At 53.3% G+C, this 18,689-nt stretch overlaps 6 protein-coding genes across 6 annotated transcripts; 5 read left to right on the top strand and 1 right to left on the bottom strand.

Moving 5' to 3' along the window:
* Positions 1-1,547: 1,547 nt before the first annotated feature.
* CABS01_05287 (uncharacterized protein) lies at positions 1,548-1,859 on the top strand (the record flags this gene model as incomplete). The annotated part of the gene is made up of 1 exon (XM_060538657.1): positions 1,548-1,859. The coding sequence occupies one exon, from the start codon at positions 1,548-1,550 to the stop codon at positions 1,857-1,859; it is 312 nt and encodes a 103-aa protein (XP_060405829.1).
* A 780-nt stretch (positions 1,860-2,639) lies between these two features.
* CABS01_05286 (uncharacterized protein) lies at positions 2,640-5,752 on the top strand (the record flags this gene model as incomplete). Its single annotated transcript, XM_060538656.1, has 7 exons — positions 2,640-2,642; positions 2,870-3,332; positions 3,388-4,085; positions 4,143-5,045; positions 5,148-5,190; positions 5,297-5,452; positions 5,646-5,752. The coding sequence occupies 7 exons, from the start codon at positions 2,640-2,642 to the stop codon at positions 5,750-5,752; spliced, it is 2,373 nt and encodes a 790-aa protein (XP_060405828.1).
* A 4,493-nt stretch (positions 5,753-10,245) lies between these two features.
* Positions 10,246-10,494, top strand: CABS01_05285 (uncharacterized protein; the record flags this gene model as incomplete). Its single annotated transcript, XM_060538655.1, has 1 exon — positions 10,246-10,494. A coding segment is annotated over one exon (249 nt), but the record flags the coding sequence as incomplete, so codon positions are not given.
* Positions 10,495-12,975: 2,481 nt separating this feature from the next.
* Positions 12,976-14,389, top strand: CABS01_05284 (TfdA family Taurine catabolism dioxygenase TauD; the record flags this gene model as incomplete). The annotated part of the gene is made up of 5 exons (XM_060538654.1): positions 12,976-13,219; positions 13,285-13,515; positions 13,583-13,650; positions 13,706-13,875; positions 13,945-14,389. 5 exons carry the CDS (start codon positions 12,976-12,978, stop codon positions 14,387-14,389), a joined length of 1,158 nt encoding a protein of 385 aa, XP_060405826.1.
* A 2,735-nt stretch (positions 14,390-17,124) lies between these two features.
* CABS01_05283 (uncharacterized protein) lies at positions 17,125-17,217 on the bottom strand (the record flags this gene model as incomplete). Its single annotated transcript, XM_060538653.1, has 1 exon — positions 17,125-17,217. The coding sequence occupies one exon, from the start codon at positions 17,215-17,217 to the stop codon at positions 17,125-17,127; it is 93 nt and encodes a 30-aa protein (XP_060405825.1).
* Positions 17,218-17,626: 409 nt separating this feature from the next.
* On the top strand, positions 17,627-18,290 carry CABS01_05282 (uncharacterized protein; the record flags this gene model as incomplete). The annotated part of the gene is made up of 2 exons (XM_060538652.1): positions 17,627-17,750; positions 17,842-18,290. The coding sequence occupies 2 exons, from the start codon at positions 17,627-17,629 to the stop codon at positions 18,288-18,290; spliced, it is 573 nt and encodes a 190-aa protein (XP_060405824.1).
* Positions 18,291-18,689: the final 399 nt, after the last annotated feature.

The following is an 18,689-nucleotide window of genomic DNA, read 5'->3' as shown; positions in this document are numbered from 1 at the left end:
CTGTGAAATGGCCGAATTTGTTGACCGACATATTTTCTCGAGATGAATGTCAAAAGTTTGCTCTCAGCCGGGACACCAATTCGCAGGGCCCGCACGCAATGCACCCTTTTGACCTACGGCTGCTGGGGGGATCGACTTTTCGCGGCCAAGACGCCGTGCGGCCGTCGACTTTCTGCGACTGCGGGTATGCTTGCAGTTTCGTAATGGTAATTAGTCTCCAACATTGGCTGCTCGTGAGCGGATTCTATGGGAATTTCGCCTTTCCAACAACAATCCGCCTCTCGGGCAACACGCCAGGACCAGGGGCTGCGGGGTGGTTAAAGGCGGTCAAGGCCTTTTTGAGCAAACATGGGGCTGTCCAAAGTGCGTATTCTGCTGCATGCTTCACTTTCTGACAGCCGGCAGGTTCCTTTACCGGCGCTCCGAGGGGCGGCCCAACAGTACGGCCAGGCCTAGTCAGGCCAGACCGTGGTGGTGGTGTTGGCGGCGGTGGACGTACACCCGGTTACTGGGGCAGAGCGGCTACATCATCGTCAAGAGCTGAAGATGTTAATTTCACTCAATCATGTGCAAGCTACAGGCTGAATCGACTGATCGATCGACTGACAGGTTTCTGAACGGACCAATCATTTTGTTAGATGAACCAACTGGGCTGTTGACGACCCAGAACGAAAACGAAGCTCTTCACAAGAAATGTTTTCCTTGCACCTTACGTGGGACGGGTTCTTCTTCATCTTTTGTCCCGTCCATATCCAGAGGCGGCACAGCAAGTCGGGTGTGCCTAGCATATGTTCGTCAGCTTTCTGGAAGCACTCTCACTCCCGGAAAAGCGGTGACAATCTGTGGATCGGGTTGAATACGCATTGTCAGAGGGGGGGGAAAACCACGAGGCTGTTCTTAGCCAACCTTAGCATACACACGCATCCCTAGACTTGCAGGCTGCTCGAGCGATCTAACTAAACGAGGGTAAGTAGGCAAAGGGTGTCAGACTCTCGGGACCGTGGCGCATTACAATGGAACGTCGAGAAGCACAGAGGTTATATCGGAAAAAGAGACGATTAGGGAGCCAAATCTGGGGGGTTGCGGCCGCACGCATGGTGGTTGGTTGCCTCGGCCTTTTGGTAACATGGCGCACATTGCTAGCCGGGCGATGGAAATGTGATGACTCCCAGTCCTAGATCACGTCGTCGCCCGCATGGGATCTTTCATGGCGCTTCACGTAAGCACACGCATCCGAATCCACATCTCTTGGCCAGACAGGAGACAGGACAGCCTTGGGCATCCATCCGCCTCCCGAGACCAACCGATCACCAGTGTGTGAAGTTGTAGCGGTCTTTGCAATCGTTGGCTAGCAATCGTAACAACCTTCGCCGTGAGCAACAGTCAGAAGCATCAGCAGATCCAGCATCAGAAGTGTCTCGACACTTGATTGGCCTAGCGTTTGGCCCTTCCATGCAGACGAAGCAAACGGCACCTGTTGGTTACACAAAAAGAGGCGGAAGTGAAGGCCAGAAACAGGATCAGCAGCGCTCACAACAGTCGGTTCCATGGTGTTCTTTCCACCACCCCTGTCGCCTTATTCCCATCAGACGGGCAGCCTGAAATCCATCCACTCGGCAGGGGCGGGAAGATGCTCGGCTCCTCTTCTCGCGTGGCGTGGTCTCAAGAACCCCTGTCCTCTCATGAGTACCCCTCAGACCGGTGAAATACAATTCAGCACGGGTGCAGCCCACTTCCTCAACTTTCCTCTCACCGAGTCTTCTCACTTCAGCCTCGACTCCTTCGAACTGACCGACCGACCGACCAGCACAGGATACGCCAATCGCCAGTACCAGAGTCTCTATCGGCACGCTCTCTGATTCTAGCCTGCCAGCGCGCGCAACGCTGTGCTCCACCGAAGGAGACATCGCACAAAGCAAACAACGAGAACGACAGCGTCTCGAATTTGCGCCGGACGGGCGAAACATCCAGGCGACTAGGCTCAGGCCACGGCCAACAGTATCTGCGACATCCGTCAAGGCCGAGGAGCAACGGCTGCAGAAACCGACAGAGAGAGACAGCGGCAGCAGGAGTACCCCCCTCAGAGAAAAAAGAGAGTGAGGGAAAGAAAAAAAAAAAAGAGCAGAGCGGCATACGCATACCTCCAAGCACAAGCACGCACACGCACGCAGCAGCAAGACTTGCCGTCTTTTCCTTTGGTTCATCCCCCCCCAGTTTCGGCCGAGTGTATGCTGTCAAGCAGGCCTGTCTGTCTCTCTTCACAACGGCATTCTAGCCTGACTCCCTACCTCCATTTCCACTCCTCTGTATTCCACGCCGAGTAGTTCTTCCTCCGCCTTTTGTTCCTGGCCGAGTCATCAACCCTCCTTTCCTTTCCCCTACCATACCCTCTTTCCTGTACTCCACTCGCGCACAAGGGGTGCCATTATGTGGCAATGGCTCTCGTGAGACCGTAACTCCCTCCCCCACCCCCTCCCGGTGAGGCGCAATTTTCTACGCTCCCCTTGTGCTTCGCTGTGCCTGCTCACTCCTACTGCTTGCTGCTTGTCTCTGCCGTATACCTTATACAGGTCACAGATTGTGGTACTTGGCCTCGCTACTAGGCTCTGTCCAACACACCCTCTCTCGTTGCATCAATCATGGTAAGAGATGTCCCTGCTTCCCGGCTGGCGGCAGCGTGCATGGGATATATCACCGATCTTCCCCAATGTCATTTGAGCCCAGCCGCTGTCCCAGCACCCGCATCATTTCACACACATCGTTCCCTTATATCTTTGTTAGCCCTGGCTGTTCCCGTTTGCTCTGGCAATTCTATCCCTTCCTCTGCCCTATTGCACTTTGAACGTGCGGTCGATTGATTTCATCTTAGAATCACAATCATCTCAGAAAGCGCCGGGTCCCCGGCCCCGAAGACGACTCTTCAATAGTGCCGGGACATCACAGCTCTTCGCCTTCTCCATATGCCAATATACACTTCTCTACCCTTCACCCCGAGACCCAAATCCTGATCAACCAAGTCGCGGAACTATACAACATTCCTGGTTTCCGGCTTCACCAAATCCTTTCCAACACCTCGCAAATAGAAAACGCTCACAAGAGACAACGGCTTGTATCAGGCTACTCCATGTCTTCTCAGTACGCAGGAGGCTCTCTTCCTGAGGACTATGAAGAGAAGGCTCCACACATTGGGCAGCATGGCCTTGCCAACGTCGAACTAGATCGTTCTTCAGGGTTTCCAGGTCCTGTCGTCAATGGATTAACACAGGGGATGCAGACGCTGGCATTGGCGTTCTGCCAAAACTGTTGGAGCACCTGTGCTGTTACCAATGATGGTATGTATTGCGGCGTATCAAACAATCGTTCAACCCTTGCTGATCCAATAACCAGGTTATCAGCCCCTTCCTGGGTCAGAGGTTGCTACTTATGACTATGGAACCAACAGTAACAGACCCTATGAGGTTGAGAAACCCCCTTCAGCGCAAGTTTCTCAACCAGACGTCTACGTCCCTCCTCCAGTTGTCTCTAACACCCAAAATCCATTTCCGGCCGGAGACAGCAATTTGCTGGGCTCCTATGTGTCCAGCTATCAACCTGTACATGAGGACCCTAATCAGACATTGGTGGCCCAACACTCCGGACCTGACACCGGTGTCTACGTGACTGGGGTATCGGCACCGTCCTTCTATTCCACAACACTCAGTGGTCATGTTGGTGGTGAACCCAGTTACTCGAACGCAAACACCCTTGATCGTCGTCTGACTTCGAGGGAGACTCTGCCGCCTACATACGGCGGCAACATGATGGATATGGTCATATCTCCAGCGTTACAAACTCCCACATCTGTGCCTGTTACGACTGCCAGATTTACTATGGACTCAACATACCCCATGTCCTGTGTCAAGACTGAGGACATGGACGGGCCTATTGCCAACACTCACGCCAACGCTAGTCTTGATGTTGTTTTCCCCAATCAGCGCCCACCAGCCGCAAAGCGTGGCCCTTTCAAGGACCAAAAGGCTCGGGAGGAGACAGCAGCAACAAGGAAGAACGGTTCCTGCATTCGATGCAAGATGCAGCGAGTGAGAGTAAGCATCACAGAGAGGTTTAGAATGGTGGATTCGACTGCTGACAAACGATATTAGTGTAAGACTGATCCAGATGATCCGAAAGGGCCGTGTCTGGGCTGCAAGCCAAGATCGAACAACAATCATCACAAACAACTTATCCGCCAGCCCTGTGTACGCCACAAAATCACGGAATGCCATTTCTTCAAAAAGGGTCAAGCACCTGGTTTCGAGTGGACCCAGCGTTTCAACAACGGCATTGTAGACAACATCAATAACTGGGCGTCGAATGAAGTGAGGATTGTGCGCTTGTGGGAGGGTTACACGCCCAGCAGTATGTGGGTTCAGCTCTCTGTTCGAGAATTCGTCCCACAACCGGGCGACAAGCTGGAACGGACTTGGGTTACCGAAGAAGGTGAAAAGAAGTCTGTGGCGATTCCCACGTATGCCATCACGAACCTGGACGACGCGCAGACGGCGTATGAAGATTATATCAAGAGAGGCGTCGTTGAATGCTTCAACTCGGTCGTGGAGAGTGTGATGGGTGTCAGGGATCGACTGCTCTTCGAGACCTACCTCAAAGCTTGGAAACTCTCGCAGGATCCTTCAACGGCTCAAGATGAGAAGGACCTTCTGCTTCAGACGCTGGAATTGTGGATGGCGGTCCGCTTGACGACGAAGTCAATAGAAATTGTTGGGGACGACACGCTCGGAATGACACGCGATATTCTGGACAGCAGCAGCCCGCAGCACGGACGCATCCCCCTTCCGCCGGTGATGGGAGCTCAATTGGATTTGGTCCTCATCCAGCATATACAGACGAGACTTCGACGAGAAATGCTGGAAAAGCTCCAAAAGATGACGCTGCAGAATAAGCAGAAGACTTGGTTGACCACCTACCTGGTGACGTTTATGTTGCTGCACAACATCGCTCTTGTGACGGATCACGATGCTTCATACGCCAGGAAGCATGGTATGAAGGTGAGTTGTGATGGGAGACCAGCAGGCTCTTCAGCTCAATGGGGGAGCAGCCATGAGTTGCTGTGCAATGAGGTTGCTAACAAATGATTTTTGCCCTGGCAGACAAAATTCGCAAGGCAGACAGATGTCCAGGAATACCATATGGGTAAGTGAACAATAGCTGGCTGAGGCGCTTGCTTTATGTTCAGCGGTGGCCCAATCTGTTTGGCTTTTTGTTGAGTAAGACATGCTGACGAAAGCCTGACGAGCAGGAGGAACGATTCTCCTCGCGTATTTCCACTACTGCAACAAGGGAATCTACCCATTCTCCGAGGATTGCAGAGACCAGGACTTGCGGACGCTGGCCCAGCTGGACGACGACGCGGTGCAGTTTATCCACTACACGCGCGCAATGGCAATGCAAAACAGTCAGTGGCAGCCCATGTTTCCTAAACCAAGCCCCCCCCCCCCCCTCCTTGTGACCGATACTGGAGTATTTTGGGGGTGGTGTCTGTGTGTCTGTGTGACTGTTCTGTGCTAGAGAGATGCGCATCCCTTGGATCGACAGTGTGACAGGCCAACCAACAAGCTGGGAGTGAAGACTGACGCGATTGAAACTAGAACGCGAATGGGAAGAGGTTCAACGAGCCAACCAGTACGAGCAGCCATACTTCTTCGTCAGCCAGCTCTTCCAGCGAGACTGGCAGCCCCAAACCTGGGCATATTAATCGAGGTGGGTAGGTGGGCAGGTGGAGAGAGGGATGGAGGCTAGGAGATGAGGGGAGGGCGATACTTTCCGTTCGGATCTTCCAGGTTGTTTTTACCGGGACTGGGGAGGGGTGCACACACTAAAGCGACGTGCAGAGGCGCAAAGCGGGAGGACCCAAAAGACAAGTCATTGGCTTTTAAAGGTTTGGCATTGAAGGCGGTGTTCATCTCATGCTTTCATTTTCTTCAGATTTGTTTTTTTTTTTGTCATTCGCGAGCAGGCCGTTTGATACTTACTTATTCTTCTCGTTCGACCGGGACTCTTTGAATCGAAGAGGTCCACCTCGGTCTGTCTGTTTATTCTACGGAGCGATGGCGACGGCAATGGAGGGAGAATGCATACCGGTGGCTCTTTCCCATCCTTTTTCTTTCCTTTCATCTCACTTGCTCTACTGTTACTCTCAAGGGGAGATATCATGGCAGGTTTGCGTGTGGGCAGGGGAAGAAAAGAGAGAGGGGGAGGTTTCAACGAAGTTGACGACGATGACGATGGGTGGCAAAAAATGATCAGCAGCCGAGGCTTGTTGTTTCTGTTGTCCATAGTAACTTTGTGTGTTTGTCCTCGTCCAATGGTTCCGTTCAGCGCATCGCCGTGCCAACATTGTGCATGTCCCATGATTGACTGTGGCGAATGCCAAATGTCGGCGTATTTTGTGCCGTGTTACACCGCGACATATAGGTCGGAACCTCCAAGAGTTCGCGATGGGCGTCAGAGACAAAAAATGGTTGAAGTCGAGGAGTGAAAGACCCGGAGCTTATCGAGTTCAGGATTTTGCCTTTGGAGACTAGGAAGTTCCAGGTCGACCCCCACCTCTCGCTAATGGTTCAACCAGAGGATGGGCGCACATGATGTTTCACTGCGTTCTGATATGAAAAGCTCGAACACATCGTCTTGGCCGAGAATGGCTCGAGCTGTGCCGATCCGCCATGTGCATCGTTGGACAGGGTCCTGCAGGTGTTCTACAGACGTGTGTCCGGTCGAATGGTGTGGAGTTGGCGCGGTTCTATTCGTAGAAATCCTTCACCGGCCCAATGCAGACTCCACTTTTCATCAGATTTCATATGCATCTCTGGTTCGCGGGCCGGTCCAGTGCTGTCAAAAAAAAGTTAAAAAAATCCAAGACAAGATGAGAAAGATACACATCATATTCAGAGAATCTTTGTGTGTATACGCGCGCCAGGCCCAACTGACATGTTCGTGCGGTCGATGGGACATCGGAATGTTTCAAAGTCGGGTGGCAATCTGGGGGAGGACGGGAGGTTGAATGATGGATCAGCGGGATGGAGGATAGTGACTGGCGGGATGGGAACTGGGAGATGGGGAATGTGGTGTGGTGTTGTCGACTAAGACATGTCAGGCAAGCAACTCGGATGCAATCCGGTCTGGACTTGATGTATTTCCCTGTTGGCTTGAGGGAGTATTTCGGATCCTAAGGGTGTGCAGGTCTGAGATGGTTGTCGGTAAGGCAGGCCTCGAACAAGCCTTGATTGACGGAGGGAGATGGGGGAGGGGGCGTGAGGAAGACGTGAAGAAGAAGGAAGAAAACCCTTGAAGACCCCCCTCTCACCTTCTTTTCTAAGTAGACGACATGCCGAACTGAAATTACGGTACGAAAAACGAAAACAAAGAACAGATTCTTCCCGAGGTTCGCTGCATTTTCGTTTCCGCACTGCGGCTAGAGTTCTCAAGGATGAAAGAAACAAACATTGGGTTGGGCGGTAAAGGGAAGAAACTCGGCGAGTTGCACAAAATTGACCCTGAGCTTGCAGCACTTGAGGTCGCATGACGAGGTTGCTCGCATCTTTCCCGGCCGGGTCTTATTGTCTTTGCCGGCAGTTTCGGAGGAGTCACGGTGGTGAAGGAGGGCAGGGCCAGGAGGTGAGGTGACGTTCAGCCGGGAAAGTGTGGAGAACCAACGGGAAGTTGGGAATGCCTTACCTAAGGCAAGGTCCTCCCCTCCTCCTCCCCGCCGTGCTGCCGTCAACCTTGCTTTCCTTGGAGGTTCCTTCCAACTGAAATGGATGGGGCGCCGTGCACGTACCAGTCAAAGACCCATAAATTCCACATCGATATTCCCGACATGGAAGTGACTGGGGTGGAAGCGCAGGGGTCCCTCGCTCATCGAAAAAGACGGGAGGTGCGACCGGAACGAACTGTAAGTGGTCCCAGCCATCGGCGTCAGGGGTTGCGGGTCTCCTGTCCCGTTCGCCTACCGCCCGGCTAGCTGCTTACCTTATTTTACATGGGTGTAGATGCAAGCGCATCCAGCAAAGTCCCAATATTGCAGACGACCATCTCTTCCCCCTCGTGCTGGGCCTGTTCCTTCCTGCCTTACCGAGTACCTTACTCTTACCTTATCAATGATTTCGCCATCACGAAGGCTTCCAGATCCCTCACTGAGGTATATAACAACCTCAGTACCTCACCTAAGCACGCAGAGTATCATATTGATATGCCTGGTGTCTTTTCCTTTTCCTCCCGCCCCCCAATCTCGTACTTCAAGTTTTCCGGGCATGCCTTTTTCACTTGGAGCCCTCCACCGCTCGCTTCCTCTCGGCTGTGTTTGTTTGAGAATATTTCTTTTCTTTTCTTTTCGCATTACATGCTCGTTGTCTGCATGTCTCCAGTTGCGTGCATCTGTGGGACAAACGCCTCGCCTAGTGCCCACAGACGCATCGTCGCATCTGCACTTCAGTTATGGGTACGTACCTAAACCTACCTACCCGGGACCTCAGGGCACCTGCCTTCCATCTCTGCCCGGCTTTGTACAGCACAGTGGATGCTAATTCCGAGCATATTCTTTGTTGCTTTTGCTGCTGGACACCAGCTACGGTACCCATGCCACCGACTCCACGTTGAAACATGGATAGCTTAGACACACATCCTCCATTTCGCTCTCACGGTCTACCTATCGGTAAAGCTCAATGTGCCAGTCAGTCAACCAGAGTCCTGCGACTGTCTTGCGTGGCTTTTGAGCACACCAACTCCCTCTCCCTCTCTTCCAGACTCATCTTCGGGACTGCCTCTGTGGCCAGTTTTTTTTTTCCCCCCTCATTCCCCTTTCGCATTCTCGACTCAGACCCTACCGGCGTGCAGCTTAGCACCTCTCCTGCGATACGCCGTCTGCTCTCAAGATGGCCGTCGGTTCTTACAATTCCTTGAGATCGAACGAGGTGGGACGAGCAAAACGGCTAGCAGCAGCGCCGATTGATTTGTTGAGGCGCTTCATCAATCTCGCAGAGCAAAGGAAAACCTGAGCGTCGGGTGACCAGGCCTTTGAACATTGATCCTATCGATTGGTCAAGGGCCGCGGGTCACTCATCGGGGCAATACGAGCACACGAATCGAATCGGACACCACCTACCATCGTCCCCGGAGCGCACAACTCGACTTGACGGCCCGGTTCAAGGCGCGAAGACGGGCGACAACACCAAGCAAGGCTCTGTGCCGTAGCTTAGTGCTCCCGATCACCCACCCAACCGTCATCGTCCCGAGGATTCGAATATGCCGTGTTACACGATGGCCGTAAGAGCTTCCAATTGTTCGTGCACCCAGCCCCGTCGCATTTTGATGCCCGCTCTCTCACCCTGCGCCTGCCTCGTCTGCGGATGTTTCAACAAGCAGCGGAGGCGCTCGCCACAAAACGTGTTTTTCCCACTGCGCATCGAGGTGGGATCGATCATGTCTCTGATCGCATACCCATTCCCCACCGCATTGGATTGCTGAAGTGCCTTCCCGACGCCGAGTGAGGTAGCTTTGGTGGTCCATGTTCGCCCAATGTCGACCTCACCACGCGTACCCTGCTGCTGCAATCTGGTGCCCGTGCTGTGCGGCTTGCCTCCTCTTATCCATCATGGTAACTCACAATCTGCATGGAAGCGTACGACTGTGGCATCGTTGCTAACAACGATGCATTCGACAACACATTGCAAACGGTGTGTCTTCGAGTCCGTCAAAGCTCCGTCACCTTTGCAACTTCAGCAGACCCAAATCGCGCCATGCGTGCTGCGAGAAGCTGGCTGGTCTGTCGCGCCACAACCCAACCTGATGTTTATTTCGCAGTATTTTTTGAACGCCCCTCCCCACAGTGTGCATCGCGGGCGATTAAATTGCTAGTTTACGGTTCTTAGCACAAGCAATGCACGGTTACGTACGTAACACCTACAATGGGCACATAGCACGTATCAGTAGCTCCCTTGTAGAGCCGCTGGCTTCCTCCCCATTCTAGCTCCGCGTTGTCTAGTTTGCGCTCTCTGGACGGCTACATATTGCATCCAAAGTGCTAATCTAATGTGCGTGTCCCTCCCTCCATTGCAACGGGTTGCTGCGTTTGTCGTTCTCATCCCTCGCAGCTTGCCACAACTTGCTACCCACCAAGGACCGCATTCGAGAGACAATCAGAGTCATTGCAACCCCCCTCCCAGTCCCTGAGGACATTACCTTACTCTATGGAGCCCGTACGTACTCAATCTTTTCTTTCCCTGGTCCACCACTACTGTATCGGCTCCTCTCTTCTACATTGTTCTTCCGGTTCCATTCAAACCCCACTGGTCGTACAGAACGCATCTTCTATCGCTCTATCAGCTCTCGTCCTTTTTCCTCTTTTTCGACACCATCGTCCAAGTCTCTTGCCTTGAGCAGAAGATATGCCCGGCGTGGATACCCAGGAAGCCAGAGGGTCGCCAGGTCAAGGGGAGATGAGGCACAACCGGCCTGAGATGGGGTGCGCAGTGCATCCTGGTTTTTTTTTTTTCCTCTCTCTCTTCCCCTTCACTTCTTCGATTGTGTTTTATTCCCTTCCACATCAGGTTGGGGTTGGCCATCGCAATAACGGCCTAGCTCAGCCCGGACCAGCCCAGATCTTCTTTTCCTCACATATTGCTTCTTTCTCGCCGGGTACCTGCAAGAGCATGGTGCACTTTCCCACCCCCCTGGCGTTGCGCAAGTCCACCTGATGGGCTGGCCACTTATTCATACTTGCACTCGCAAAAGCCTCCACGCCTGGGAGAGCAATGAGAAAAAGAACACCAGGAGGAAAGAAAGAAAGAAAAAAAGGCGGAGGAAACGAGAGAGGGAAAGAGAGAGAAAGTGAGAATGGCAAGTATTGATTAAGGTATTGCGTGGGCGTGTGGTGGAAGGCACTACGCATGTGATGTACGTAGTAAGGCAGGGAGGAGAGGTACCTTTGAAGTCGAGGTCAAGCAAGTGCAAATGTCCGTCCATCTTTCCGTCTTTTTCAATTCTCCCATCCTTCCTTCCGATTGCACCCCCCCCCCCCCCCCCCCCCCCCCCCCCCCCCCCCCCCCACCGCCCCACACCCCCCCCCACCCCCCCTCTTTCCCCTCATCACCCTCTCCCCCCCCTCCTCCTCCCCTCTTCTCTCTTTTTCTCCCCCCCCCCCCCCCCCCCCTCCGCGCCCCCCCCCCCCCCCCCCCCCATGACATTCCGTGCAACGAGGTATCCGAACCTGCCTACAGATGCTTTTCTTTCCTTACCTTACCTACCTACCTACCTTACCTTCCTTGTTCAACTTACAGATACTTGACGTTGGGTTACTTTACGCACCCATCTTCCATTTCACGTTTGGGAAGGAATGATCAATTATCGCAAGGCAAGGCAACGTAAGGTACCTTCAGGTAGGCAGGCAAGGGAATCTCGGCATGTACCCTCCCGTCCATCTTTGCTACATGGCAGTGGACTGTGGTGCACTTTGGCAGGCACCCTGCATCTGCATCATCCTTTCAAGTTCTGTTCTTGCCGTGCTACCTTACCTCAGGCCGGAACTCACCTTTTCGTGTTGCCGTCTACTTCGTACACCTTGAGGTAAAGTAGGTATTCCCCAAGTGTTGTCTCAAGGTAGGTAAGGTAAGATACGTTAGTTCCTTTCATTTACCTCGCCGCGCAGGCCTTGTCTTGGCCTATCCTGCCTTTCGATTTGTTCCTTGCCTGCGTTAGTTCCCAGGGTAGAAACTACCTGTGGTTGTTTTACTTTATTTTATTTTTTTCGCCAATTCACTCTCAGTTGCCATTCGCATGCCTCTCTGGCCCGATGTGAGGTCGGGTTGGCTCCATCAGCACCTCCCTTCCGTTCTTTACCAGCTGCCTATGTTCCTCCGCTCTCGTCTGCAATTTCTTCTTCTTTTCACAACCAACTCCCCATGGCTTAAATGTCTTGATGACAATCTCACACCATCACCTCATTTCCTGTCTCTGGCTGGCCCTCCCAACGGCCTGGCTCACCTGCTACCTGCCCTTGCCGCTTTCCCGCGAACTAAGGTAAAGCAACATACCGCTGCTTCTTTGCGCGCGCATGCACACGCCCATATCTCTTTCTCGTCATCCACGCCCACATATCCACGCCCACCTACCTAGGTAGCCCACTCTACGCATGTGGCCGTCGACCGGGCCCGGATACCACCTAGAGGAAAGCCAGCTCTGTCTATATCCGTTCGTACAGCTTCGGTGCTCTGCTTCACGACCATATCTACTTACCCTTCAACAACTCCCTTCCCACCTTCATTCCCGTGTGCAAAAAACCCCTACACAGACAGGCGCAATTCGGGTAACCACTTTATGGGACCCATACATCGAGCAGCTTCCCGCTATCTCGCCTGTCGTCCCTACCCGTTCTGTCCTCCCTATTCCTTGCCACCGAATTCCCTGAGCCTGCCCTTTCTTGCTTCTGCTCCTGCTTTGCCGCTGAAATATCCTCTTCACCGACTGGCCTTGCCCGTGAAGCAAGTATATTAGGCTTCTGCCAGATCATGTCAGATCCTCGCCATCTCTCTCACAACCGTTTCTTCTCCAATCAACGCCATTGTCTTCCGCACCAGCCTTTGTCTTGTCTTCTCTTCTTCCCAATCCTTTATACAAGTCAGTCTCTGCCACGCCTACTCAGTCTCTTCCAGACGCTCCTCAACTTCAAGCACACCTTGGTAGTCATTGGCTCCGCCGTCACTACGTCCGCTTCTTCTTAAAGCTTGTTCCGAGCCTCAACCTGATTCAAAGTCGCTTTCTTCACGCCCACGCTTCTTGGCCTTACATCCCACGCCGCACGGCAGACAGTCAATATCAAACAAACGTTTCCAGGTTCGTTCCGAACATGCCCCCTGCCACTGCTTACTCATGTTTCGCCCGTGGTCATCTTCTGACAAGTCTGATTTCAGTTCTCACATCAGCAAGATGGCGTCTAGTGCAGTTGGTCCGGTCGTGGGTGCTACCACAGCAGCCGCTGGCCATCACATTCACCACCTCGGCCGCAACGCCCCAGTCGCGGACGTTCCTGTCATCCCCACTGGCTTTCCCGAGACAGTGGTTAACGAATCAGCCTGGACCGGCCCGCAATTTACCAAACAGTCGCAGTACACTTACAGCCTCACTAATGCGGACCTTGACGAGCTCGCTGCCGCGCTCAAGCACTTCAAGAGTATGCTAAAGCCTGCCCACCTCATGCTACCATTGTCCGAAGGCTGACTTTTGGTGCCAATTTAGCTCTGGGCCTAGACGGCGATCTCGTCAGCCGGGACAACTTCCCTCTGCCGACCCTCGGTGCCACTTTGGATGGCATTGCCCGTGACATTCATCAAGGCAAGGGCTTCGCTGTAGTCCGCGGCATTGACCCCCAGCAGCACTCTGTCGAAGATCTTACGATCCTGTACCTTGGCGTTCAGGGATATGTTGCCAACCAACGTGCTCGCCAGGACAAGAAGGGAAATATGCTTGGTACGTTGACATTGTGCCGTTCTTCGTCTTTTGGACAGTCTTTGCTAACCATAATCGACAACAACAGTCCACATCGTTGCCGACAACACAAGCCAGGCTAAGGCGGATCACCATCGCCATTCTACTTCAGCCATTGTAAGCTTTACCACCATTGTCTTTCCTTGCAAACTACTGACAAGGCCATCCCTAGACCTTCCACAATGAGGAGTCCGGCGATGTCATCAGCTGGTTGACCCGCAACACTGCTGCTGCCGGTGGCAAGTGCATCATTGCCTCTGCTCACACCGTCTACAATGTTCTTGCAGCCACTCGACCTGACATCATTCGCACCTTGTCCCGTTCTGACTGGCCCTTTGCCCTGTAAGTAAACAGTCCCAGCTGCCCACCAGTTCTCCGTTGTTTCCGAGCTGTAGCCTGACCAGACCTCAGTCCCAAGTTCCAGTGCCGTCCGATTCTCTTCCATCATGACGGAAAGATCATTATCAACTTTGGTCGCACTCCTTTAATGGGCAACTCAGCTCATCCCAGACCGGTACACTTTCCATCCTTGTCAGCTCGCCAGATTGAGGCTCTTGATGCTGTCGAAGCAATTGCGAAGGCTACTCAGATGGAGATCCAGACTCGTGCTGGCGATATTCACTTCATCAACAACTTGGCCATCCTCCACCGTCGCGAGGCCTTTGTCAACGGCCAAGGTGCTAGCGAGAAGCGTCACCTTGTACGCATGCGCGTGCGCAATGAGCAGCTCGGCTGGTCTATTCCCGATGCCCTCAAGCGCGAGTGGCATGATGCTTTCGACAAGCCTGCCGACCGCGTCTGGCACCTGGAGCCGATGCCTGACGCGTTCTTCCCCCTCAGAAAGTACCCCAACTGACTCTGCACATTCTGGTCTTTGATTTTCTTGCTAGGACGCCTAATGAAGAATCACCAAACAAAGGGAGAAAGAGGCGTCATGGTTGCATTATTTGGACTTGCATGTTTCGAACCCGAGAAACTGGGCTGGGCTTCTTCTTGCGTGGAGTCAATCACCGCATCTTCTTTTGTTCGAGTTTCCTTTCACAACATCTCACTTAACCCCCCTTGCACCACAAAAGCTTATTGTCGTTTCCTCGTCGTTTACGGTCAGAAAAGCACGGAGTCCATTGGAGTTCACACAGTAGAACCCGGCTGGGAAAAGCATGTATACAATGGTTGGGATGTTGAACCCGGCGTTGTTATTGTATAACCTAATAAACCTTGACCGTCAAGACCTGCCCGGTATGCGAAGCTTGAAATGACTTCGGCAAGCCTGGTTCTGAGACATGTGGCACTGAAATCCCGGCACGTGTCCGGCTGTCAGTGAGTTGGCTGAGGATAAGTAACGGCAGCCATTGGTCACACGACCGCGGAGCTGGGAAATCTATGCCCATGCAGTACCGGTCAAACAGCCAACCAATGGCTGAACATATTCCGAGACATCGGTGTACGCCTGTCAACGCGTCCAAAACGGAACCTCATTTCATACTTTTAGCTTCTCGGTCACAAAAGGCCTGGGTTCCTCCCTCGCGGATCTGACGGAGTTGCTCATCGCGAGCTGCGGCAGTTCACAGAGAGATAACATACCTGAGCCAAAGCAGACAATTATCTGCATCAGACTTCAGCATGGACTCCGGTCAGTGCTTTATTGTGAGATTGCCGCATTTGGTTTCTGTGAAGTTGGTATATCTTGCTTCATTACACTGACGATTGCGGAATCAGGAAAACTGCCCCGTTATGCATGGAAGAACGCCCGCTTGGTCTCTCTGCGGATCCAACATTGCTTCTTCGCCGCCTCTAATGTAGAAAGACGTGCATATGACGGTCCCGTATTCCCAGCCCCAAACGACAGCCCTCTCAGTCTCTGATGGACAACAACTCAGCTGCAAGGAGGAAAAGCAACGATGATGCGAACATACATCAATGTCTGGGATCCTCAACGGTGAGGCCATTGATCTCTGCTTTGCAAAGCAAGTATGGCGTCTTGACCGGCAGACCAGCTGACCGATATCTTAGACGGGCATGGAGTTCGCGATTTGCCATGGCCAGAAAGACCACTCGAGCATCCTGACCTCTAGGGGAGGCGACAGCCGCCTAGGAGGGCCGAGGCCTTTGTCGAGACATGCAAAGAGCCACTAAGCGCTTCTATTGACAGTGTGCCTTTGGTTTTTCCTGCATTTCTATTGCACTTCTCTTAGGGATCGGCAAGCAAGCGAGCGCATGCTGCAGCTCGTGGCGGAACAGCAAGCAGCTTTTGACACCTGCAATACGCTGGTATCAGTGTGTATGGGCATGTACAATTTCATCGCCTGCATGGGAATGCCGGATCGCTGGCTACAATCTATGGCCCCGGGCTGGCGCCCAGGGCAGAAGCGGGAGCAAATCTACGGCGAGTTTGCGTTCGCACCCCTACAAGGGAAGGGAGGAGCGAAAAGAAAACGAGGTATGCATGAGAAGTGGGCAGTGAAAGAGGACGCCGCCATGCGGGAACTTTTGGAGTGTATTCCAGAAATGCATCAGCTCCGTCTCAAGGACCCCTACGCCGGGATGTTTTCTTGCTTTTGCCAATGTCTTCAGTCCGGTCCTAGTCGCCTGGAGGACCTGGGGTTTTACGATGACGCTGACCACCTGGTGATCCTGGGCAGACACGTTGCTTGTCACCAACGAGCAGGATACGTGTTCCATGCAGACGAGACGAGGGTGAAGTATGAGGAGTATCCGCACGAAATTCAAGGGTGCATGTCAAGGAAATTTGATTTTTGCCGGTTGGTTTGCAACAGCCTTGCAGCCATAGCAAGCTTGACGTGATTACCTAATTGGAAATGGTGAGAAATCCGGCGGTGGTCCGAGGTCGGCATTACCGGCTTGTCCTTCGCTAGCAGGTCTTGAGATGGATGTGTGCAGCCAGCGCCCCCGCTTCTTGCGTTTGTACATTTTTTATTTTATTTTGATTTTGTTGCTTCTTTGCCATCCCAGGACTCGATGTTTTCTTTCTTTTTCCCATCAAACCATGGCGGCATAGCCTGTACATGACGGGGAGGTTGTCATCGGCTCCTAGCGTGGGCGATCGATCGGAGGGATAGAAACGGGGCCCATTTTGCGAGAAGAGGGACGCTAGGATCCACCTTTGGGAGGAGGAGGAGTCTGGTTCGGAACGCCTAGGAGAAGCGGCGGAGACATTGAAGACACGTACTGTGGAGCACAAGAGCTCCAGTAATAGTTTCTTCTTCTCAACAGCGCGCCAAGACGAGTACGAAGGAGTGGAAGAAGAAAGAAGTGACCATGAGTGACGAATGGGTGTATGTAAGTGCGGGGGGTTGTCACAAAACCCTAGGCCTAGAATCGACTGGCTGACACCTGCGTGGAATCACTAATCAACTTGGATGAGTCCTGTTTGGGAAGACTATCGTTGAAAGAGCTGCAGGTTGCTACAAGCGCGGACATGAAGGCCCAAGTTAAGTGGACGCACGGTGATTGACGTTGAAAGGTTGGGACAAGGTGCAGTAGGGCTTCCCCGCGATGCTCGCTTCGCGACTTAGGTGTCAGAATCTGTGTAGCTAAAAGATGCGATGGTCGGGGAGCTGGAGCTGGAACTCAGCCGGGAGAAACATGGCCTTGAGGGAAAGAGTTGATTGGGGCGTGGGGGAGGGAGCGGACGATGGCCATGAAGAAGGAAAAAGCAAGCATGAGCGACGGGTGTTGCGATTGCTTGGTGATACTTGTACGGAGTATTAGTTGTGTGGATGGATGGATCGAGATTGCAGCCCGATTGACGTCGGTTCGTCAACGGCTGAAAGTGACCTGGGAATGCGTTGACAGTGATGGGCTACAGAGCTGGCCCGGGGATGCCTCCGCGCATTCGGCGGCAGCAGTTCATTTCAGTCCAGCCTAAGTCAAGGTAAGGGAAGGTAGGAATACCCGCGGACTCTCACGACTGAATTCTAGGGTACCTGAGAGTGCCATGGAAAGTGAAGTCGATGTGTACCTTATCGCGTGCTTAGGTAAGTAGGAATCATGTCAGATTGACATTCATCATTCAAGGACCAAGAGCCATCACTCAGAGACGGGAGTCTTAGGGCACCTACCTTACCTAACTATGTACTTTGTAGCACAGGCCAAGGAGCCATCTGCCGGAGCAGCCAGACCAGGCCGTGTCATTGGCTGTTGGCTGTGCGTCGTCGGGACCGGATCCGCCTTCCCGGTTGAGCTAAGCCGCGAAGGTAAGCTGCCGATGGGGCCACGCATCGTCGAATGAGAAGGCGCCGCTCCCAACGACAGATGCCCCCTAACCGCGAGCCTCCCTACCTTGAGCTCCTCCTGGCCGCCTCAGACGACACCTCCCCATCGCGACGTTATCAAACCTTCTCTTACGGATACCTGACCTTACAGCAAAGAGGCATTGGATGGTCTTGCGCACACGACACACACCTGACCGCCCTTTGTTTGCTTCTTCGCTTTCGCCCGTCCTTCCCGCCCTTCCCGTTCTGCAAAGTTGCCTTTTCCTTCCCATCGCACTGACCATCCAGGTGGCCAATTGGGGAATCACGGACGTTGCTCCCGAGGCCTGGGGATCGACTGCCCGCCGCATGTGTGTCCAAGAAGATCCCTTCTTTCCTGCATCGGCACCCGTTATACCCTACTGCCGCACCTCACAATCGGTCCATCCAACCGCCTTCAGGCGCACACGTTTCACTCTGCATCGTGTCTCGCCTACGCCAACCTCGGTTTGCCCGCCTGATGGCCTGATAGTGCCGCTTTGAGAGCTGCATGTCCATTCTAGGCACCATCCACTTCAAGAAACAAGCGCTCCATACATGGGATTGTACCCCCGAGTGTGAAACGAATCCTGCTTTGACGTACTTTATTCTACTTTGCCTATTCCACGCCCCCCTCTTTTGTCTACCTACTTACCAGGCTACCTTGCCTGCATACGAGCTCTGCGTCCCGTTGGTGTCTCGGTGCAACCTCCGGCAGTTTGTGACTGGACATTGCTAGCTGCAGATTCCCAAGCCAAGGAGTGTCGTGCATCGCCTGCAAGAAAAGCCTTCAGCGGACCGTCAACTCCGAAGGGGGTGACTTGTACCTCCTTTCAAGCGCCGGATCCCTCCCGCCACACTCTCCCTCTCTCATCGAGCACTGCGCAAATTTCAGTCCTCCAC

Source organism: Colletotrichum abscissum, assembly GCF_030869225.1.
Source record: "Colletotrichum abscissum strain IMI 504890 chromosome Unknown Scaffold_10.1, whole genome shotgun sequence".
In the NCBI taxonomy this organism is placed as follows: domain Eukaryota; kingdom Fungi; phylum Ascomycota; class Sordariomycetes; order Glomerellales; family Glomerellaceae; genus Colletotrichum; species Colletotrichum abscissum.
This window is presented reverse-complemented; position numbering and strand designations above follow the sequence as displayed.